This window comes from Bufo gargarizans, chromosome 3 (assembly GCF_014858855.1).
Source record: "Bufo gargarizans isolate SCDJY-AF-19 chromosome 3, ASM1485885v1, whole genome shotgun sequence".
Classification (NCBI taxonomy): Eukaryota; Metazoa; Chordata; class Amphibia; order Anura; family Bufonidae; genus Bufo; species Bufo gargarizans.
In genome coordinates, this window is record NC_058082.1 from 246,312,896 (window position 1) to 246,336,605 (window position 23,710).

The 23,710-nt window shown below is 48.3% G+C and overlaps 2 protein-coding genes across 8 annotated transcripts in view; both read left to right on the plus strand.

The window, feature by feature from the left end:
- SENP7 (SUMO specific peptidase 7) overlaps window positions 1-23,710 on the plus strand; it is a 79,435-nt gene that overhangs the window by 7,768 nt on the left and 47,957 nt on the right. For 6 of the 7 annotated variants that reach the window (XM_044284909.1, XM_044284908.1, XM_044284912.1 and 3 more), the window contains one exon: window positions 3,375-3,469. The exons of the other annotated variant lie outside the window; for it this stretch is intronic. In XM_044284909.1, coding sequence (XP_044140844.1) covers window positions 3,375-3,469 — 95 coding nt within the window. The remainder of the gene's footprint in view (window positions 1-3,374; window positions 3,470-23,710) is intronic. 7 annotated transcript variants of the gene reach the window in all.
- Window positions 4,533-8,501, plus strand: LOC122931025. Its single transcript, XM_044284915.1, has 2 exons — window positions 4,533-5,103; window positions 5,183-8,501. The coding sequence occupies exon 2, from the start codon at window positions 6,267-6,269 to the stop codon at window positions 8,358-8,360; it is 2,094 nt and encodes a 697-aa protein (XP_044140850.1). The 5' UTR covers window positions 4,533-5,103; window positions 5,183-6,266; the 3' UTR covers window positions 8,361-8,501.

Sequence of the window (23,710 nt, forward strand, 5' to 3'; positions counted from 1 at the left end):
ACCGAAGGTGGTGATCTGGCTGGAGCCAGGGGGACAGAAAACTCCGGACAGGTGAGTATAAAAAAAAAAAGAGAGAAAATAAATTGCCCCAAAGTGCTCGGGGCTGGGACCCTCCAGGAAGTCGCTGCTGGAGGGGGGGGTATGCAGGGTGATGGACCAGTCGCCCTGTAATATGGGGTTGGTACTTGCTCCTGGGGGCATCAGTTTTCCAGTGCCAGCAAGGGGCACACCACAGCTCATCTCAGCTGCGTCCAGGGCACCATTCAGCGATGATGCACCTGTGATTGTGGAGGGGGTGGAGTTATCCTCTTATGGGTTTGGAAGCATGTCGTCTTGATCAGCGAATCGTCTCCGTTCCGGGGGCCATTGTTAATTGAAGCCCCGGCTTCTGTGCGTCCTACCGCAGCCCTGTGGTTTATTTTCCTCTGCTGGCGTCTTGGTTCGGCCAGAGATGCTGGTGGCGAGTGGGCAGGGGGGTGTGTGGTGCCAGAGATGGAGGGCTGGCGCTGAGGGCCAGCATCATTTTGGAGGCAGGGCCTGTGTTCTGGACCTCAAGGCACAGTTTCCTTCGCATCCGCAGCTTCCGAATGGAGTCCCTCGATAGATATCAAGGATGCTTAGCTTTACGTACCCATCTGTGTCAGTTAGCAGAGATTTCTCCAGTTCGCAGTGGGTCCATTTCACTTTCAGTTTGTAGCCCTACCGTTCGGCCTGGCCACGGCTCCCAGGGTCTTTATGAGGGTGCTGGCGGCAGTCATGACCCTGCTCCATGCCAGGGGGATCGTAGCAATTCCTTTCTTAGACGACATCCTGGTGAAGGTTTCTGTCATTCCAGGTGACAGCAGACAGCCTGAGCATAGTTCTGGACACCCTAGAGCAGTTCGGATGGATCCTGAACAGGAAGAAGTCTTGTATTTATCCATCGCAGCGGTTGACTTATCTGGTCTCCTCGATGTTGACGTCGGGCCGCTCGTTCCTTCCTCTCCGTTGGAAGGTGTTAGCAATGAACGCAAGCCTCAGGGATTTGGGGGGGGGGGTGTTGGAAAATCTCTCTGTTCAAGGAGTATGGTCACTCGAGGATCGCTCCCTTCTAATCAATATTCTGGAGTTGAGAGCGATTTGGCTCTCTCTGCGGCAGAGATTGTCCGATTCGGGTTCAGTCCGACAACTCCACGGCAGTGGCGTACCTCAATCACCAGGGCGGCACCCAGAGCCTGGCAGCCATGGCGGAGACGGAGCTAAATCTCAGCTGGGCGGAGAAACATGTTCCGGCACTATCGGCAGTTCACATCCCTGCCGTCGACAATTGGATCGCAGACTTCCTCAGCCAGGAGCATCTTGATCCCAGCGAGTGGACTCTTCACCCGCAGGTCTTGCGAGCGGTGGGGGCCACCGGATGTGGATCTTATGGCCTCCCGCTTCCACAACAAGGTCGAGGACTTTGTCGCGCGTTCCAGGGACCCCATGGCCCTGCTGTGCGACGCACTGGTGATTCCGTGGAGTCGGTTTACGGGTGTGGCACACGTCTCAAGTCGCCCTTCTCGCCGACGAACTTTGGCGTCTTCCTCATCTCTTCCTCGTCTGCCTTAGGCTACTTTCACACCTGCGTTTAGGTGCGGATCCGTCTGGTATCTGCACAGATGGATCCGCACCTATAATGCAAACGCTTAGATCCGTTCAGAACGGATCTGTTTGTATTACCATAATAGTGTTCATGATAGTGCAAAAGGATCCGTTTTGACTTTATATTGAAAGTCAATGGGGGACGGATCAGTTTGAAAATTGAGCCATACTGTGTCAACTTCAAACGGATCCGTCCCCATTGACTTACATTGTAAGTCTGGACGGATCCGTTTGCCTCCGCACGGCCAGGCTGACATCCGAACGCTGCAAGCAGCGTTCGGGTGTCCGCCTGCGGAGCGGAGGACAAACGGTGCCAGACTGAGGCATTCTGAGCGGATCCGCATCCACTCAGAATGCATTAGGGCTGGACGGATCCGTTCGGGGCCGCTTGTGAGAGTCTTCAAACTGAACTCACAAGCGGAGCCCCGAATGCAAGTGTGAAAGTAGCCTTACTTTGTCAGTAGGAGATCAGTGTTAGTTACCTATAGCTGAGGCTCAGAAGGGAGGGGATAACTCACAAATACAGTCACCGGTACGAAGATTACCTTCACTCCAGTTTACATCATGTACCTTTTTAATGAGAATAAAGGCTTTAAAGGAGTTCCGTCTCCGCCTAGCATACTGAAAAAAAGCTAGGTATGTCACCGGCAGTAAACAAACAGTCCTTGCTCTCTGCATCAGAGATATAAATGCTCTGATGCTCCACTGATACAGGTTAGGCTTCTTTCACACTCTCGTTTTTTCATGGACGGATCCGTTCAGATAATACAACGGATTAGTTTGTATTATCTTTAACATAGCCAAGACGGATCCGTCTTGAACAACATTGAAGGTCAATCGAGGATGGATCCGTTTTCTATGGTGCCAGATTGTGTCAGTGAAAACGGATCTGTCCCTATTGACTTAGTGTGCCAGTATGGATCCGTTTGGCTGAGTTTCATCAGACGGACACCAAAACGCTGCAAGCAGCGGAATGGAGACGGAACTGATGCAAACTGATGCATTCTGAGTGGATCCTTTTCCATTCAGAATGCATTAGAATGCAAACTGATCCGTCTTGGACTGCTTGTGAGAGCCCTGAACGGATCTCAAAAATGGAAGGCGAAAACGCGAGTCTGAAAGTAGACATATATGTGTGAAGGGGAGCTCATGTCCGGATTCAGCTCTGAAACCAGACAACCCCTTTAAGACTTTCAAAGACGCATGTACTAAAAAATTGAAAATGTGTGTGGTCAGGAAGGGGGGGGGGGGGGGGTAAAGGGCCTGGTCTTGAGCTGGTTAATCTAGCATTATGGATAACTAGTGGTATGATGTATTTTAATGGTTTATTTGCAAATCATTGTGGCTTGCTCAAAGTCACACCTTTACAGGAATTAGTCAAAGGCAGGATATGTGGAAAAAAAATCTATACTCGCCTTTTCAGTCCTGCAGTGGTGGTCCCTTCAGGTCTCTGCTTACTCCTGCTTTGATCACGGTCGGTACATTATTTATGTGACTGCAGTGACAACTGGTTGTTCCCATTGGTGTGTTTTACTGAATGAGTATGTAGGTTACTGATAGCACCTAGTTGTCCGTCACGTGGAAGAAGAAGATACCCATAGGAAATACTGTAAACGTCAGGGAACTCGTGACAGTGGGCCATACACAATTATACCTGGACAATGATGGGTTTTTTTTTTTTGTCTTTGGAATTTGGTTCTCTCCTCTGTGTATTGACTCATATGTACGAAGACATGTTTTTTACCTTTCAGAGACCATTTGCTTCGTCTTATGAATCCTATAATGTGCCACGGAATAAAGAGGCCCATACGTACTATTCATCATCAGGGTCCTACAAGTTTACAAGGTAATTTTGCTTCTATATTTTTTTATAAATTATATAGAAAAAAATGAACCGGATGGTTGTTGTATTTTGTGCTTTGGGGATTTGAATCAGCTTCACACTTACTCAAAGCACATATATATGTGCATTAGTACACTGGTGAATATGTAATATTTTTACTACCGGTGTACCATGTCTGGTTTTCCTTGCACCTAATTCCTATTTGTGTGGCATTTATGTGAAACTCACTGGTCAGTCCACATATGCAGATTCTGCTGTCTAGCTGCCACTGTGGCAACGTATGCCAACTAAAGGCATTAGTAAGATTGATCAGGATCCTGATCAGTCTTAAAAATGCCTGAGCAGTCAAAAAAATGCATTTAAAAGTCCGGATCCGTCTTTCCAGTGTCATCCGGCAAAACGGATCCGGCATTTATTTTTTTCACTTATTTTGAATGCCGGATCCGGCACTAATACATTCCTATGGAAACAAATGCCGGATCCGGCATTCAGGCAAGTCTTCAGGTTTTTTTGCTGAGATAATGACTGAACTGAAGGCATCCTGAACGGATTACTCTTCATTCAGAATGCATGGGGATAAAACTAATCAGTTCTTTTCCGGCATTGAGCCCTTTTTACGGAACTCGGTGCAGGAAAAGAAAAATGCTAGTGTGAAAGTACCCTTAGGACCTAGGTAGTCAGTGCCTACAAATTCCTGTATTCACCGTATTGGTGTTTTCTGTTGATGCCTTGAGAAGTAAGTACTGCTTGGCCACGAATACTTTCAGAGCGCCCCCCAAAGGCTGCAAAAATATAATTTTTTTCTTTTCGTTTCCATTTTTCCACATGAGATCGTGGTGGGATGTAAATTCTTACTGAACGTTTTTCTATACTTTATTATTTTTTTTAAATGTCTTATTAAGCATTTTACATATCACGTTGCAAATTATCCTTTCTTTCCAGGACGTCCCTCCATGACAGCACCCATGGAGGTTGTCCTATTGGTCTCTGTAGGGACAGGAAGCGAGAGAGATTAAAAGGCCCCCACCCCTCCCACTCTCCAGTGTTCTTCCTGTCCCTACAGGGATGGGAGCCGAGAGAATCTTTTCCCTGCCCTGGGAATCTATATAGGGCCGAGCCTGGTCGGGGGGGTCTCCCTCTCCTCTTCAGGCTTCGGGGGCCCTAAAAGCTAGCACCTCTCTGGGTAGAGGTCCCCTGGCTTCCCCAGATACCTTCTTTTCTGGCCGCATCGGCGAGGAGCTGAAAGCGGTCGGGAGCGCTGTGTGGTGGCCGCGGTATCAGGGAGCCGGGGCCGCTTCTTCCGGGTTCGGGAGCTCTGGGATCGGCTGCGGCTCCTGCGCTCGGCGCTCCTCCCGTTCGGCGTGCAGCCCATGTGACCGGAAGTGCGGGTCACATGGGCGAAAGAAAGATGGCGGCGCCCAGGGAACGCCGAGCCCGGCGGAATGCACGCAGGGGGGGTCGACTCTGCATGGCATTGAGTCCCCCCCCCCACCTGGAAATAAGGAGGCGGAGCCGCGCGGCAACGGGTGGACCAGGTAGGACTTAAATTGAATGTCAGTTTGCTGTCCAGGTGTGGTATGGAGGTCCAGATGTCAGCTATGCAGGACACTAGCGCAGACATCCCTACCCCGAGTCATGTAAGTAAAGTGAGATATATCCAGGTCCCTCTCCTTTATTCCTTACGCTGGGCTAATGGTCTCTCTCTCTTCCTACCAGGGGGAGAAAGACACCACGGTTAAGTCGCTGGGAGAGCCTAAAAAGAAACCCAGAAGGTGTGCGCTATGCTCAAAGAGACTGGGGGAGGCATATATAAAAGCCCTGTGTAGTGACTGCCTAGCAAAGATCCTCAGAGACGAACAATCCTCCCTTCTGGCAGACCTGAGAGTGATTGTGAAAGAGGAGATCCAGGCGGCCAGCTCTAGTGTAGCGCAGAAACCCTGTGCCGTCTCCCCTCCCCCCAAAAGACCCCGTGTGCTCAGGGAGTCGGATTCTGAAGAAGAAGGCTTATACCTTTCAGAAGGGGACACCTTAAAGGGGGACGACGATCAGGGTTCTTCCCATATGGCCGACGATCAGAGAAGATATCTCTTCTCACAAGAAGATCTAGATCCCCTCCTGTCGGCTGTAAGACAGACTATGGATATAGAGGAAGAGGAGCAGACTCGCTCGATACAGGACGAGATGTTCGGCGGCTTAAAAGCTAGGAAGAAAAAATTGTTCCCGGTGAACGAGAATTTGAAGGACCTAGTCATAGACGAATGGGCTGACGCCGATAAGAGATTGTATATACCGCGGGAATTTAAGAACAGGCTTTTGTTCAACCCGGAGGACACAAAACTGTGGGATGTAGTCCCTAAAGTCGATATCCAGGTGGCGAAGGTGGTAAAAAGAACCACCCTCCCCTTTGAGGACTCAGCCCAGTTAAAGGAGCCAATGGATCGGAAGATCGACGGTTTGCTCAAAAGAGCATGGGAAGTTTCGGCCAATAGCATTAACACCAATATTGCTGCTACGTCCGTGGCCAGATCTCTGTGTCTTTGGGTGAACCAGCTGGAAGAACATCTTAGGCAAGACACCCCTAAGGAAGAGATCCTGGCGTCATTACCCCTATTTAAGATGGCTGCATCCTTTGTAGCAGACGCCTCAGCAGAGTCCATAAGATTTGCAGCAAAAACAGACTCCCTAACCAATACGGCAAGGAGAGCCCTGTGGCTAAAACCCTGGTCGGGGGATATAGCCTCCAAGAATAAACTATGCGCCTTACCCCTTAAAGGTTCTCACCTCTTTGGTCCGGTACTGGATGAGATCCTGGAGAAGACAGCGGACAGAAAGAAGGGGTTTCCGGAGGAAAAAGGAAAGAAACCTTTGCCCTTTCGTAAGACAACCAGCAGCTTCCAGGGCACTCCCAGAGGTAAAGGGAAGACTGGAAGGTGGAGCTACCCCAAAGGGGGAAAAGGTCGAGGTTTCCTTTTTAACCCCAATTCCAAGCCTGAGAAACAATGACGCCAGGCCAGTAGGGGGCAGACTCCAGTTCTTTTGGGAAGAATGGACCAGGATAACCAAAAACCAATACATCCTGGAATCCATCCGAACGGGGTTCAAGATAGAGTTTCGCCTTCCTCCTCCTCATCTATTCCAGACCACAGTCTTTCAATCGACCTCTCTGCAGGACCAGCTCCTGACGGACATCCAAAAACTTCTGACTTTAGGTGCAATTGTACAAGTCCCTCCTTCAGAGGAGTTCAAAGGTCACTACTCAAAACTCTTCCTCATCACAAAACCAGATGGCTCCAAGAGAACCATCATCAATCTGAAATTTCTGAACAAATGGATAACACATCATCATTTCAAGATGGAATCAATAAAATCTGCAATTCCGTTGATAAGCCCAGGGGCGTTCCTATGCACCCTGGATCTAAAGGACGCATATTATCACGTCCCCATTCACCCTCATTGTCAGCAATATTTGAGGTTCGCAATCAAGAAGGACGGAAGGATTATGCATTTCCAGTTCCAATGTCTCCCGTTTGGAATTTCATCAGCCCCACGCATCTTCACAAAGTTAGTGGCGGAGATAGTTGCCTATCTAAGACAGAGACAGGTAACTATAGTCCCCTACCTAGACGACTTTCTGCTTGTGGCAGACTCAGAGGAGGAGTTAGAGCTTCACAAAGGAAGGACTCTATCTTTACTCACTCGTCTAGGATGGAAAATAAACCTGGAGAAATCGGACCTACAACCAGCAACGCAAAAGAAGTTCCTAGGAACCCTCCTAAATTCCGTGACCCAGTACTCTCTTCTTCCCCAAGACAAGCAAGTCAGCATAAGGGAAAGAATAAGAGCCTTCAAACTAAAGAAAAAACGGACTCTGCGGGAAGCCATGCAGGTCCTAGGACTGATGACCTCATGCATCACAACTGTTCCTTGGGCCCAGTTCCATACAAGAACCCTCCAGGCGGAGGTCCTCGCTTCTTGGGACAAGGACCACAGATCACTAAACACCAGGGTATCTCTTTCAGACGGGGCGGTAAACTCCCTCTCCTGGTGGTTGGTAACAGAAAACCTGTCCCGAGGAGTTGCCTGGAACACGATACCGCTCAAAACATTAACCACGGACGCAAGCAGCCATGGTTGGGGAGCCCACCTAGGGGACCAGTTCTTTCAGGGCAGTTGGTCCGACGCAGACGCCCTAAGATCCTCAAACTACAGGGAATTGAAAGCGGTCTGGGAGTCCCTAAGAGCGGCAGAACATCTCCTCATGGGTCATCATGTCCGAGTGCTATCGGACAACGTAACAACAGTTTGCTACATAAAAAGACAAGGAGGGACGAAGAATCCTCATCTCCAGGACCTAGCGAATCTCATCTTCAGCTGGTCAGAGGAGAAGATCTTGTCCATTTCAGCCACACACCTGAAGGGATCTCTCAATTACACAGCGGACTTTCTCAGCCGACAATTAGTCAGGCCAGGGGAATGGAAGTTGAACCAGGAGGTATTCCAAATGATTTGCCAACAGTGGGGGAGACCTCAAGTGGATTTATTTGCGTCCAGCAGAAATACTCAGCTGGACTATTTCTTCTCGCTAGACCCAAGAGGAGGACCACTGGCGGTGGATGCTCTTTCCCAACCTTGGGATATGAGCCTAGCCTACGCTTTTCCCCCACTTCTCCTCATACCGCTAATCCTGAAGAAATTGAGAGGGTGCTCATCCACGCTGATCTTGGTAGCTCCAGCTTGGCCCAAGAGAGCCTGGTTTTCGGTTCTAAAGACCATGTCCATCAGGGAACCAATAACCCTTCCAAGAAGACAAGACCTACTATCACAAGGTCCTCTGTTTCACCCCAACCTGGACAAACTGAACCTTACAGCGTGGATCCTGAGAGGCAAACCTTAAGGAACAAGGGACTCTCGGACAAGGTAATTTCAACTTTACAGAGCTGCCGCAAACCTATTACAAGAGCAATATACAACAAGATTTGGAAAAAGTTCTCATCCTGGTTGTCACAGAACCAGGCAGATGCCAGATCCCCCACGGTGGGTTGTATTTTAGAGTTCCTTCAGGAGGGGTTTGATGCAGGTCTGAAACCCAGCACACTCAAAGTACAGGTCTCGGCACTCAGCTGTTGTCTCGATACTCCCCTTGCAGATCATAGGTGGATTAGAAGCTTTCTAAAAGCAGCTTCCAGATTGAGGCCCACTTTAAGACAGTCGGTTCCCCCCTGGAGTCTGAACGTAGTTCTAGAAGGATTATGCGATCCTCCGTTTGAGCCGATTGGGCAGATATCCGAAAAATTTCTGTCTCTCAAAGCAGTGTTTCTTCTGGCTATAACCACAGCCCGCAGGATAGGGGAAATCCAAGCCTTGTCAATTAAACAACCTTACTTAAGGATTTTGGATGACCGCATAATCTTGAAGCCAGACCCAGCCTTTCTACCTAAGGTGGTCTCTGCTTTCCATAGAGAACAAGAGCTAACACTCCCTTCATTTTGTTCCCTCCCCAAAAATATACAGGAGGAAAGATTCCAGAGGCTGGACGTTAGAAGAGCAATCCTGGCCTATCTGGACAGAACCAGTTCCTGGAGAAGATCAAGTAATCTGTTCATCCAGTTCGGTGGGAAGAATAGAGGCTTGAAGGCCTCAAAACAGACGCTGGCTCGGTGGATTAAGGACACCATCAGAGAAACATACAGGCTGCAAGAAATAGCCTGCCCCTTAAATCTGAAGGCACATTCCACGAGAGCAATGGCAACTTCCTGGGCCGAAAGGGCCGACGCTACAATTGACCAGATTTGCAAAGCGGCAACCTGGTCTAGCTTCCTGACTTTTGCCAAACATTACAGGCTAGACGTTTTGGCCGGACAGGACTTGGCCTTTGGGCGGAAAGTCCTTCAGGCAGTAGTCCCCCCCTAGGAGATTCAGTTGTTAGTTCTCCATGGGTGCTGTCATGGAGGGACGTCCTGGAAATACTGGTTTAGTTTACCGGTAAATCCTTTTCCAGGAGTCCGACATGACAGCACCCTGTACTACCCTCCCCGTTATGCTGGTTCCAGCCTTGTAAGCAGTGTGAATATAACATTGTATTAATAAAGGTGTTGGATCCTATCCGGTGTAGTAATTTGGTAAAACACTGGAGAGTGGGAGGGGTGGGGGCCTTTTAATCTCTCTCGCTTCCTGTCCCTACAGAGACCAATAGGACAACCTCCATGGGTGCTGTCATGTCGGACTCCTGGAAAAGGATTTACCGGTAAACTAAACCAGTATTTTACACCTTGCCCCCCCCCCCCAAAAAAAAAAAATCCTGGTCTACCCTCATCTTGCTCCCATTTCCAGCTTTCCACAGGTGGCAACTCCATATACTCCACCATTAGTGAGTTTTTTTGTTTTTTTTATCTTTTAACAGTCATTGTTATTTCGGCTGCCTGCTCTCCGCTGTACCACGTCACCAGTGATTACTTGTGATATTGTTTGCAAATTTTGTACTGCAATGAAAAAACTCTACGCTTTCAGGAAAGTTGTCTTAGCGTATGATTATGCCTGCGTTGTTTGCACACGCTCCTGCAGCTTATGCTGGCCCGACCCAGACATGAGGATTGTGCATATGGGATTCAGAAGCTGAAAGACCACTGCCACCTTCAATTCTAGCATCCACCCTTCATCCATAAGCTTCTTTCTTATTGTACCTGCTTCTTATGCACTATAGTCAGGGATGTTAAACATTTGTGTAATAGACTTTATTAGGGCAAGATGTTGCTTTGTACTAGAAAACAGGGTGTAAAGGCTGTGAGCTGAGGAGAGTCTGTCTTCAGTTCTACACTAATCACAACCCCAGTCCCTGACTGCACGTATGTGCTCTTCATATCACTGCCCATGACTTGTTACACACAGGCATCTTCAGCACTCAGTAGAAAGCTGAAGACAGACTCTCCCTATCAACGCTCAGTTAGAGCTTTGCTAAGGAGACTCTTTACACCCCGTTTTCTAGTACAAAGCACATCTTTCCCTAAGAAAGTCTATTACATAAATGTTTAACATCCTTGTCCCTACACTATATTAGCAATAAACTGAAACAATAGGTTACACTTTAAAGGGGCTCTGTCACCAGGATCTCGCACTATTCTGCCGTAATACATGAGTAGTAATGCAGGTAAAGGAATCCAGATTTTTCCTTTTTATTTTCCTACTGCCCTCTGTTCCCCTATTGTCAATGCTCAAAGCTGCACTGAAATACATTGTCAGGACTGCTGAGCATGCGCACAGGAGTCCTCTCCATTATGTTAGCACAGCAGTCTGGACTGTGCATTTCAGCACAGCGGGTTGAACAGGGTTGGTGGAAAAATAGAAATAGAGATGTTAACTCTTCATGTGCAGAACTACTCATGTTACTGCAAATGGTAGTCCATAATTGTGGTGATAGATTCCCTTTAAGTTATGCTGGGAAAGCAAACCTGTTACCTTACAAACTCCTTTGTATTCTCAATGGGGAGAGAAGAGAGAGCCTCTGCCAGAGACTTCTAGTGGTGGCTTATGTCCAGGGTGGATTTGATTTAAATCAAACCGATTTAAATCACTAGTCAGGAAGGCTTGATTTAAATCATCGTTTTTTACATAAAGATTCATATTTGGACAATTTTTCTGTCGTACTTAGGAAGGAGAAAAATAATCATGACCTTAATAATAACAATTTAAATAGGATTTATTCAACTGAAACAATAACATTACAGCATGTTATTTGCTTAAACATCCATGTTTGTTGCAGTGTTTGCATTTTGCACGCATGTCTGCCTTACCGATAGGTAAAGGAACTTCATTAAAATATTGCCAAACTGGGTCTCTTTTACGGCCTGCTGCCATTATAGTTTTTTTCCTCCAAGGAAAGAATGTGATAAACCTCAGGTCATACACACAAAAATAGCCAAATACTTGTCTGTCTGTGGCTGTGCAGTACTGTGCTCAGAAAGTTTCACTTTCATTTTGTAGTACTCCTTGTCTGCTTGCCTTTTCCTCCTTACACTTAGTTTCACTTTATTCTTGTGCAGATCTATTCCACTCCAATCAGAAAAATATTGTTTATATTCTATTCACTGAACTTTAAACTTAGCACTGAAGGGGTTAATTCTGTATTTATAGGTTTGTAGAAGTTGGGATTAAGATCTTTTTCTCAACTCTTTTCATGTTATAAATTCAGTTTTGAGAACTCCAAAATTAAACCAAGCATCTGTGATAATATCTTGTAGGCAGAGAAACTACCCAGTAATCTTACAAAAACCTCTGGAAGAGCATGACATTGTGAATGGATTAATGGAATTTAACAAAAAATTAAACATATACAGCCTTATTCTACATAATTAAAAAAGTAATCTTTATTTCATAATAAAATAACCTTTGGATGGTAATATATTTTCCTCAAAAAGCATTTTATATTAAAAAATCTGATTTAAAATAAAAAAAATCCGATTTAAATTAAAAAAAACAGATTTTTTTTAATTTATTTTTTAAATCATTGATTTTTATCCACCCTGCATATGTCTCTAAAGAACAAAAGGATCGGGTGTTAAAATTCAGAAGTGTGCAATCCTCTTCTTCCCCCAACATCTCCTGTCAGGGAGAGTCAGGATCTCCTCATATAACATTACATTTGAGGTAAATTGCTAGATGCAAAACATGATTTTACAGTGATTTTTATTGTTTTCCATAGATGCTCAACTTAAATATGAACACAAAATTATAACCTAATTTTGCACAGTGGTAGCCACAGGACTAACGAAAGCAGTGGAGTAAGAAATTATAACTTGAGGGATGCTTTCCTTAGCTGGAAGGATGTAACCTCCATGGTCTAATGGACAGCTGCAGGAAAAGAGCAGTCATTGCAGTGGTGCTCTGGATGTCACTTGCTGGTGCAGTCGCTGCACTACTTTTTCACCACTCTCCTGATCTCATAGTGATGCAATGTGTACCGATTCTCACATGTACCACTTTGAGCATGTATGCCATGGTTTCCCCACCCATATCTATAGGTCATATACTGTACCAGCAAGTGACATCCAGAGCACTTGCTGGTACAAGTTGGTCACCGAAATAAATATATATATATATATATATATATATATATATATATATATATATATATATATAGTATTTGTATTTTGGCTTTGCACCCACTTTTGTTGCTCAGTGCTGCCATTTTTTTTAATATATATATATATATATATATATATATATATATATATATATATATATACACAGTACAGACCAAAAGTTTGGACACACCTTCTCATTCAAAGAGTTTTCTTTATTTTCATGACTATGAAAATTGTAGATTCATACTGAAGGCATCAAAACTATGAATTAACACATATGGAATTATATACATAACAAAAAAGTGTCAAAACAACTGAAAATGTCATATTCTAGGTTCTTCAAAGTAGCCAGCTTTTGCTTTGATTACTGCTTTGCACACTCTTGGCATTCTCTTGATGAGCTTCAAGAGGTAGTCACCTGAAATGGTTTTCACTTCACAGGTGTGCCCTGTCAGGTTTAATAAGTGGGATTTCTTGCCTTATAAATGGGGTTGGGACCATCAGTTGCGTTGTGGAGAAGTCAGGTGGATACACAGCTGATGGTTCTACTGAATAGACTGTTAGAATTTGTATTATGGCAAGAAAAAAGCAGCTAAGTAAAGAAAAATGAGTGGCCATCATTAGTTTAAGAAACGAAGGTCAGTCAGTCCAAAAAATTGGGAAAACTTTGAAAGTGTCCCCAAGTGCAGTCACAAAAACCATCAAGCGCTACAAAGAAACTGGCTCACATGCGGACTGCCCCAGGAAAGGAAGACCAAGAGTCACCTCTGCTGCGGAGGATATGTTCATCCGAGTCACCAGCCTCAGAAATTGCAGGTTAACAGCAGCTCAGATTAGAGACCAGGTCAATGCCACACAGAGTTCTAGCAGCAGACACATCTCTAGAACAACTGTTAAGAGGAGACTGTGAATCAGGCCTTCATGGTAGAATATCTGCTAGGAAACCACTGCTAAGGACAGGCAACAAGCAGAAGAGACTTGTTTGGGCTAAAGAACACAAGGAATGGACATTAGACCAGAGCAAAGCACAGATTTCCACTGATGAGTCCAAATTTGAGATCTTTGGTTCCAACCACCACGTCTTTGTGCGACGCAGAAAAGGTGAACGGATGGACTCTACATGCCTGGTTCCCACCGTGAAGCATGGAGGAGGAGGTGTGATGGTGTGGGGGTGCTTTGCTGGTGACACTGTTGGGGATTTATTCAAAATTGAAGGCATACTGAACCAGCATGGCTACCACAGCATCTTGCAGCGGCATGCTATTCCATCCGGTTTGCGTTTAGTTGGACCATCATTTATTTTTCAACAGGATAATACCCCAAACACACCTCCAGGCTGTGTAAGGGCTATTTGACCATGAAGGAGAGTGATGGGGTGCTGCGCCAGATGACTTGGCCTCCACAGTCACCGGACCTGAACCCAATCGGGATGGTTTGGGGTGAGCTGGACCGCAGAGTGAAGGCAAAAGGGCCAACAAGTGCTAAGCATCTCTGGGAACTCCTTCGAGACTGTTGGAAGACCATTTCAGGTGACTACCTCTTGAAGCTCATCAAGAGAATGCCAAGAGTGTGCAAAGCGGTAATCAAAGCAAAAGGTGGCTACTTTGAAGAACCTAGAATATGACATATTTTCAGTTGTTTCACACTTTTTTGTTATGTATATAATTCCACATGTGTTAATTCATAGTTTTGATGCCTTCAGTGTGAATCTACAATTTTCATAGTCATGAAAATAAAGAAAACTCTTTGAATGAGAAGGTGTGTCCAAACTTTTGGTCTGTACTGTATATATGTGTGTGTTTTTTTTTTTTTTTTTTTTTAAGGGTCAGAATGGCATAAAAACACCTAAAAGAAGTGATTACTTCACCAGGTCCCATCCTTGTCTCACACTTTCTTGGTCGCTTTTATCACTTCTACCTAGTCCCTTGCAACGAACAGAAAATGACTGCTCAGTAAATTTCTGGCCACAGAGTGTTTCACTTTTTACAAAATCTTGGTCAATTCTTTGTTATGTTCTATTGATTAAAAACGATTGGCATAAGGCATGTGGTGGCCCCTCTCCGCGCTGTGTTTGTTCTAAGCTTCTCAGCATTCTCCTGGTTTCTAAATCGGTATGCAAGAAAAGGAGATTTTGTATAACTTACCAGTTAAATCTCTTTCTCGCTCTTCCTTGGGGGACACAGACCTTGGGTATAGCTCAGCTCCCTAGGAGGCGTGACACTAAGTAAAACTGTTAAGCCCCTCCTCCATCAGCTATACCCTCAGCCTGGAGACAGAGGCTACTAGTTGCGTGTCCAAGTAGTGAAAGGAAAACAACCAATAACGGGAACAACCAGCCAGCAACCCAACGGGGCGCCAAACCATAACCCTGTAACCAAACACAGAAGGGTGGGTGCTGTGTCCCCCAAGGAAGAGCGAGAAAGAGATTTAACTGGTAAGTTATACAAAAATCTCCTTTTCTCGCCCATTTTCCTTGGGGGACACAGACCTTGGGACGTTCAAGAGCAGTCCAAGAAGGGAGGGACCACAAACCCAAGGCGGAACACCACCAGAGCATCAGGAAACCGCTGCCTGCAAAACCAGGCGGCCCAAAGCAGCATCCGCTGATGCATGCGTATGCACTCTATAGAACTTTGTGAAAGTGTGCAGAGAGGACCAAGTGGCCGCCTTGCACAACTGTTCAGCCGAGGCCCGATGCCTCTGCTCCCAGGAAGCTCCGACTGCTCTGGTGGAATGAGCAGTGATGCCGAAAGGCGGAGCCCTGCCCTTGGCTCGATAAGCCTCAGACACCGCCAGTTTAATGAAACGGGCAATAGCCACCTTGGAGACCGCCAAACCCTTGCGCGAACCCTCCGGAACCACAAACGGGGAGTCCGTGCGCCGAAAGGATCCGGTGACCTCCAAGTAAATCCTCAACGCCCTGACCACATCCAGACGGTGCAGTTCCCGTTCTCTGGGGTGGGAAGGAGAGGGACAGAGCGACGGAAGGACGATGTCCTCATTGATGTGAAAGGCGGAAACCACCTTTGGCAGGAAGGTCGGGACAGGCTGAAGCACAACCTTATCCTGGTGGAAGATCAGGAAAGGTTCGGAGCAAGAAAGAGCCGCTAACTCCGACACCCGTCGGAGAGACGTGATGGCCACAAGAAAGATGACCTTGCAGGACAGAAGGCGAAGGGAGACCTCCCGTAAAGGCTCGAAGGGGGCTGATTGGAGCGCCGAGAGCACCACATTCAGGTCCCAGGATGGAACTGGAGGGCGGTACGGCGGAACAGAGTGAGCCACCCCTTGTAAGAAGGTCTTAATTGGCCCTAGAGGGGCCAGGGGACGCTGGAGAAGAATAGACAGCGCCGAAATCTGTCCCTTCAGAGAACTGAGGCTCAGCCCCAGGTCCAGACCCGACTGGAGGAAGGACAGGATTGTGGGAAGAGAAAACCGGAGAGGTGGGATGCTCCGGGACTCACAGAACCCCAGATAGGACCTCCAAACCCGATAGTAGATCCTAGAGGATACGGGCTTACGAGCACGGATCATGGTGCGGACTACGTCCGCGGAGAAACCCCGTTGCGTTAAGACGGCGGTCTCAATAGCCACGCCGTCAAACGTAGCGAGCCTAAATGCTCGTGGAAGATCGGTCCCTGAGAGAGAAGGTCTTCCCTGGAGGGCAGTGGCCACGGTGCGTCTGCCAACAGCAACATTAGGTCGGCGTACCAAGACCGGCGGGGCCAATCCGGGGCGATTAGAATCGCGGGAACGCCCTCTGCCGCGATCCTCCGAAGAACCCGTGGCAGGAGGGGAAAAGGAGGAAAGACGTACAGAAGGGAGAATTTGCGCCACGGAAGGACGAGCGCGTCGGCGCCGTATGCCTTCGGGTCCCGTGCCCTGGCCAGGTATAGGGGGACCTTGTGGTTGAATTTTGAGGCCATGAGGTCCACGTCGGGGCGACCCCAGCGAAGACAAAGGGCTTCGAACACCTCTGGGTGCAGGGACCATTCTCCCGGGTCGATGGTGGACCAGCTGAGGAAATCCGCCGCCCAGTTGTCCACCCCCGGGATGTAAATCGCAGATAAGGCCGGCACGTGCGTTTCCGCCCAGAGGAGAATGAGGGTCACCTCTTGCATCGCTGCGAGTGCCTCCCTGATGGTTTATGTATGCCACAGCCGTGGCATTGTCCGATTGGATCCGAACAGGGTGGCCCCTCAGTAGATGGGTCCAGTGTCTGAGGGACAGAAGAATCGCCCTCAGTTCCAGAATGTTGATTGGAAGTCTGGACTCCGATAGAGACCAAACGCCCTGGACGGACCGGGGAGGGAAAACCCCCCCCCCACCCCCGTAAGCTGGCATCGGTGGTAATCACCAGCCAGTTCAGTGGAAGGAAGGACTTCCCCCCTTAGAGGGATATGCAACCACCAGCTGAGGGAAGCCCGAGCCAGGGGAGGCAGAAGAAAGGTCCTGTCCAGACTCCTCGGTGATTTGTCCCAGGCCGACAGAATTGCCCTCTGAAAGGTGCGGGATCGGAATTGTGCGAACGGCACCGCTTCGAAACAGGCAACCATGTTCCCCAACAACCGCATGCTGGATCTGAAAACACTTCTTGAACGTAGTAGGGCCAAGACAGGGGCCAGGACCTTGGTGAACACTCGAGGAGCCGTCGCCAGACCAAAGGGAAGGGCAACGAATTGGAAGTGATCGTCCCCCACCGCGAAGCGCAGGAAGCGGTGATGACATGGAGCAACCGGAACGTGGAGGTATGCATCCTGAATGTCGATTGAGGCCATGAAATCCCCTCTTTCCAGGGAGGCCACTGCGGACCTGAGAGACTCCATCCGGAATCTCTGCAGTCGGAGAAAACGGTTCAGGCGTTTTAGGTCCAAGATCGGTCGCACTGAGCCTTCCTTCTTGGGAACCACAAAGAGGTTCGAGTAGAACCCCCTCAACCTTTCCATCGGAGGCACGGGGGCGACGACACCATTGTCCATTAGAGAGCGAATGGCCGCGACGAAGGCGGCCACTCGTACGGGATCCCGCGGAGGACGGGATCGGAAGAAACGGTCTGGCGGAATGGACGCAAATTCGATTTTGTATCCGCAAGATACAATCTCGAGCGCCCATGCGTCTGAGATGTGGGCCCGCCATACGTTCCTGAATAGGAGAAGGCGGCCCCCCACCCGGGTGGGTGGGGGCGCACCTTCAGGCAGAGGGCTGCTGGCCTGTGGGAGCCCGTGCAGGCTGGGACTTGCGCCAGGTAGGTTGCATCCGAAAAAACGGCTTCTTGCGTCTATCCTGGGCTGGTCCAGAGGAAGAAGAACTGGCCGCGGGTCTAGACCCGGTGGGCTTGCGAAAGTACCGAAAACGGGACGAACCAGCGCGACCACGGGGGACGCCCTTTGGCCTGGACTGGGGAAGGTGAGTACTCTTCCCACCCGTGGCCTCTGATATAAGTTCGTCCAGACGGGTCCCGAACAAGCGGGAACCCGTGAATGGTAGACCGGCCAAAGAGCGTTTGGAAGCGGCGTCCGCCGCCCAAACCTTCAGCCAGAGTTCCCTCCTGACAGAAACTGCCAGGGCAGAGGAACGGGCAATGAGGGCACCCGCATCAAGGGAGGCCTCACAGACAAATTTTCCGGCCTGAACAATTAGTTGGGCTAAGGAACGGAGGTCCTGAACAGGGACGTCCGACTCTAACTCCTGTTCCAGTTGCAAACCCCATTCAGAGACCGCTTTACCAACCCAGGCGGAGGCAAAGACCGGTCTAAGGGCCGAACCAGAGGCAGTAAATATGGCCTTGGAGAGGGATTCCGTACGACGGTCCTCAACAGACTGGAGGGAAGATCCGTCCTGTACAGGAATAGTAGTGCTTTTGGACAGGCGAGCCACGGGAGGATCAACCTTAGGCGGGGATGTCCACGTGGTCACAGTATCCGCTGGAAAGGGATAACAAATGTCCAGCTTTTTGGAGTAATAAAGCGGACGTTAGGCCGAGTCCAAGCCTTGGATACCACAGAAGAAAAATCAGCGTGTATGGGAAAAACCTTGGAGGCCTGTCTGGGACGGAGAAAGGACACGCCGGCCCGTTCAGAGCTGGGGGGGGTCATCGTGTAGCTTAAAGGTATCACGGATGCTAGTGATAAGATGCCCCACCGCGGACGCCAATTTGGACGGAAGCTCTGAGTCCATGTCCACGTCCGAATCCGCCAGTTCTCCCTCAGAAGGCGTATCCTTTTGAGAGGATAGACTTGACTGAGCTCGCACGCATGGCGGAGAGAGCGAAGCATCTGAGGAAGATGTGCGCTCAGCCCTTGAACGTTTCTGAGTATGCCGGGCCCTGGAAGATTCGCTGGGAGGCAGGGAACCAGTGGGGGCGGCAGAAACGGTAGTCCCAGCGGGTGCGACAGGGATTGTGGCAGCCTGCGGGAGAGGCGGTCTATCCACGAGACGGCCCACTACGTGTGTAAGGCTTTCCACTGCCTGAGACAGAGACTTAGCCCAGTCAGGGGGTCCAGAGGCACCGGGGGGCGCAGCGGGAAGCGGGCCCTGCATCGGGGCCTGAAATGCAAGGCAATGCGGCTCAGATTGCCCACGCGGAAAAGGTTCCCTACAGGCGGTACAGGCATGGTACCAGGGTTTGGGGGCACCCGTGGGATCTGACATGCTGAAATGTGGTCGTACTCTAATATAGAGACCACAAAGGGTTATAGCAGCTATGACCAGGAGGGTTAGGAGAGGGTTAACTGTCCTACCAGTGCCTCAGAAGAACGTCAGGAGTAGAGATGGTCCAGATCAGCAGCAGCAGAGAAGCAGTGAACAGCAGTGAGCAGCAGTTAGCGCCCACAGAAGCCGAGCGATGTACACAGGAGTTTAGAGTCCCCCACCGTGTCCCAGCTTCCTGTCAGGAGTGAGGAAGCGCGGGAAACCTCAGCAGAAAGCGCGGGGAACAAGCTCCGCCCCCTCCAGCGCTTGAAATGTCTCATGTGAAGGAGAACTTAGCTCCGCCCCCAAAATGACGCGCTCGTAAGCCACGCCCCCTGCTGCCGAAAACGCTCTCAGGGCTAAGAAAAGCCAGATGCCAGAAAATAAAGGGCCCGCAGGCCCCTAGAGTGCGGCGATTTGCCCAGGTGGGTGACCCTTCTGCCACCATGTCCCTTGCCCCGCCGAGCCCGATCTGCCCATGTCGGGCATAAGCCCCGCCCCCCGTTCTCGGAACGGAGCGGGCGGCGGCGGGAAGGGAAGAAGAGAAAGAGTCAGCCCCTGAGTGAGGGGGAGGGGGGGGAGAGAAAGATAGCAGCGTGGGGGGAACGGCGTGGGGGTGCTGAGCATGCTGCTGTGCTGCATTGTCCCAAGCCTTGGATACCTGAGGGGAGCTGGGGAGGGTCTGCTGGAGCCCTGGTGATGTAGGGATGGTCTAGTCAGCAGATGAGCGCTCAGAATGAGCGACCACGGGTGCCCCCCTTACCCAGAGGGGTAGAGATGCTGCAGATAGGGATGGGGTATGGGCTGGAATAGCCATCTCACCGTCCGACGTCTTCACCCTCAGTCCTTTCCAGCAGGGTCGCCCCTTCAGCCACTGGCACCGCAGTGGCAGGAAGCTGGAAGAGGGGCTTGGCGTGCGGGCGACCCCCTAGCTGGCGGGATGTAGGGGAGCCATTGCTGCCTAGATCCTCCTATTGCTTCTGTGGGGGAGGCAGCAGTGCAGATAAGTTGGCACTGGCGCAGCTCAACCCCGGGAGAGCAGAGAGGTCTAATGCGTCTCTGGTATCCCTAGGAAAAAATAAAATAACAAAATTAGAAGGAAAAGTAAAAATAACAAGGAGAAAACAGCCCTGCAGTAGCAGGGAGTGTCTTGCCTCCTTGGACACTAAGCTAAAACTGGTAGCCTCTGTCTCCAGGCTGAGGGTATAGCTGATGGAGGAGGGGCTTAACAGTTTTACTTAGTGTCACGCCTCCTAGGGAGCTGAGCTATACCCAAGGTCTGTGTCCCCCAAGGAAAATGGGCGAGAAAATCTTATAGGTTCACTGTTGCTAAATCTAAGAGTTACAATTTTGTTTTTAAGAATCTCTGCCTTTATGTGCTTCAGAGTTCTGTGTAATAGTATAGAAGTCATAGTGACATGTCAGAAGTTTTCCTCTGTGGGAGTCCATGAGGACTGTCCACCTTTGTTCTGCTCGCCTATGGCGGTGTGCGGTACACGGATTTATAGAAAGTCCACAGACACACACACCCCTCTTTCTTTGCTTTGAGAAGAGGCGGACAGAAACAAAGGGGCACAGCACTCCCAGACTCGCATTGATCAAAACCTCTGACTTGTAGGTTTGTGAAAATGATAGGTACGGTTTTCTATATTGCATTTGTTTTTCAGTTTTTCAGGTGACAAGCTTGTCTATTATTTCATTTATTATTTCTTCCAATTGCTGTTTTCTAATGCGAAGTTGGCATGCAATGTGAACTCCAGCAGAGGAACAGACTAGCAGAGTTCACTGTATCCAGCATAAACGTATAGTGGTGCGCACCGTTGGATCCCCATTGACTACAATGGGATACGACCATTTTCTGGCATAAATACGGCTTTTGCCCAGACAAAAAGTTATGCATGCAGGAAGTTTCGCCAAAACGCAGCATTTTTGCAGGAAACCAGCCAGAAATAGATATCTGGTGGTGCGTGGCTCTATCCAGATATGGTGAATTCCTCTGCTCGAACAGGCTGCTGGAGTTGATAAAGAAAATGTGAAAATAGTCTAATATTTTATGTAGTCTGTCATGTAGCTATTGTGCATCTTCCACAACTGTACATTGGATACACAGTTACACAGGTTGAAAGAAGGCACAGGTCCATCAAATTAAGCTTGCTGCTTTAATATGGTTTCTTTATGACAGCAGCTTGAAGCTGTGGTGCCTATAATGCATGATAAACGGTCACACACTCCACCATGTAGCGGTGTCAGTTGGCAGGTGTACAGTCAAGTGACATCTAAGCTCCTGCCAGGGTAAGACAATATGGCAGTTGGAGACTCCTGGGCATAGGTAAAGGCTTATTCCCATCTTAGACCTTTATGGCATATCCACAGAATATGTGATACATGGCCAGTAGATGAATTGGGACCTACACCTATGTCTACTGTGCGGGGTAGTGATATGTCGGACGTTTTTATTGGTGGGTCAGGGTGCTGAGACCCTCACTGATTGCTATAAACTAAGAGGCTATGTGCTGTGTTCTTTGATCCTGTTCGGCTGTCCTCAGAGAATAGAGTGGTATTGAGATTTAGTGGCCTTTCTATGTTTCTATATACCCCTCGCTTGCAGAAGAAAAGCACAGAGTAAGCGGCAGAGTGCTCAGCAGTCTGTGGCAGTATTGGTACCCGCACTTATTAACAATTTTGACTTGCCAAAAGTTAGTTAAAATGACAGGTACCCTAGGCACTCTCTTTGCTTAGGTTGAGGTCCGCGGAGTGAGGCCTACAGTAGTCCCTTTCCTATTGCGAAAGATTTATCAATGCAGGTACGCCAGCTTTCTGACGTATAGACAATGAGTAAGTGTTATGCTTTATGGCTCTCTGTGAAAATCTTAGCTTTTGTCCTCCCAGTGTCAGACTAGGACTAATTTACTGATCCCCACCACGTTTCTCCAGAGAAGCATAGCAGTGAACACCTCAGGGTACGATATCACATTGTTCCATAGTGCGTGTTATATTCCACAATGATAGGCCAGGGGCTCAGGAGTACACCAGTCTTCATAAATCAATCCCAATAGCTATAACGTATGGAAATCTTGTAAGGTGCTGTTCATTTGCACCCAGTATACAAAATTAGGAACCTCTTAAGCTATCCATACATATTATGTAGCTGTCATTCACTGATGGTCATCGTTCCACCCATACATACAGACGTGGACAAAATTGTTGGTACCCTTTGGTCAATGAAAGAAAAAGTCACAATGGTCACAGAAATAACTTTAATCTGACAAAAGTAATAATAAATTAAAATTCTATAAATGTTAACCAATGAAAGTCAGACATTGTTTTTCAACCATGCTTCAACAGAATTATGTAAAAAAATAAACTCATGAAACAGGCATGGACAAAAATGATGGTACCCCTAGAAAACACAGAACATAATGTGACCAAAGGGACATGTTAATTCAAGGTGTGTCCACTAATTAGCATCACAGGTGTCTACAACCTTGTAATCAGCCATTGGGCCTATATATATGGCTCCAGGTAATCACTGTGTTGTTTGGTGATATGGTGTGTACCACACTCGACATGGACCAGAGGAAGCAAAGGAAAGAGCTGTCTCAAGAGATCAGAAAGAAAATTATAGACAAGCATGTTAAAGGTAAAGGCTATAAGACCATCTCCAAGCAACTAGATGTTCCTGTGAGTACAGTTGCACATATTATTCATAAGTTTAAGATCCATGGGACTGTAGCCAACCTCCCTGGACGTGGCCGCAGGAGGAAAATTGATGACAAATCTAAGAGACGGATAATCCGAATGGTAACAAAAGAGCCTAGAAAGACTTCTAAAGAGATTCAAGGTGAACTTCATGCTCAAGGAACATCAGTGTCAGATCGCACCATCCGTCGTTGTTTGAGCCAAAGTGGACTACATGGGAGACGACCAAGGAGGACACCATTGTTGAAAACGAATCATAAAAAAGCAAGACTGGAATATGCCAAACTACATGTTGACAAGCCACAAAGCTTCTGGGAGAATGTCCTGTGGACAGATGAGACAAAAATCGAAGTTTTTGCCAAGGCACATCAGCTGTATGTTCACAGACGAAAAAAATGAAGCATATCAAGAAAAGAACACTGTCCCTACTGTGAAACATGGAGGAGGCTCTGTTATGTTCTGGGGCTGCTTTGCTGCGTCTGGCACAGGGTGTCTTGAATCTGTGCAGGGTACAATGAAATCTCAAGACTATCAAGGAATTCTAGAGAGAAATGTACTAGCCAGTGTCAGAAAGCTTGGTCTCAGTCGCAGGTCATGGGTCTTGCAACAGGACAATGACCCAAAACACACCGCTAAAAACACCCAAGAATGGCTAAGAGGAAAAAATTGGACTATTCTAAAGTGGCCTTCTATGAGCCCTGACCTCAATCCTATTGAGCATCTTTGGAAGGAGCTGAAACATGCAGTCTGGAAAAGGCACCCTTCAAACCGGACACAA

Coding starts and splice junctions, on each gene's coding strand:
- LOC122931025 (XM_044284915.1), top strand. CDS start 6,267: ATGAGATCCTGGAGAAGACAGCGGACAGAAAGAAGGGGTTTCCGGAGG.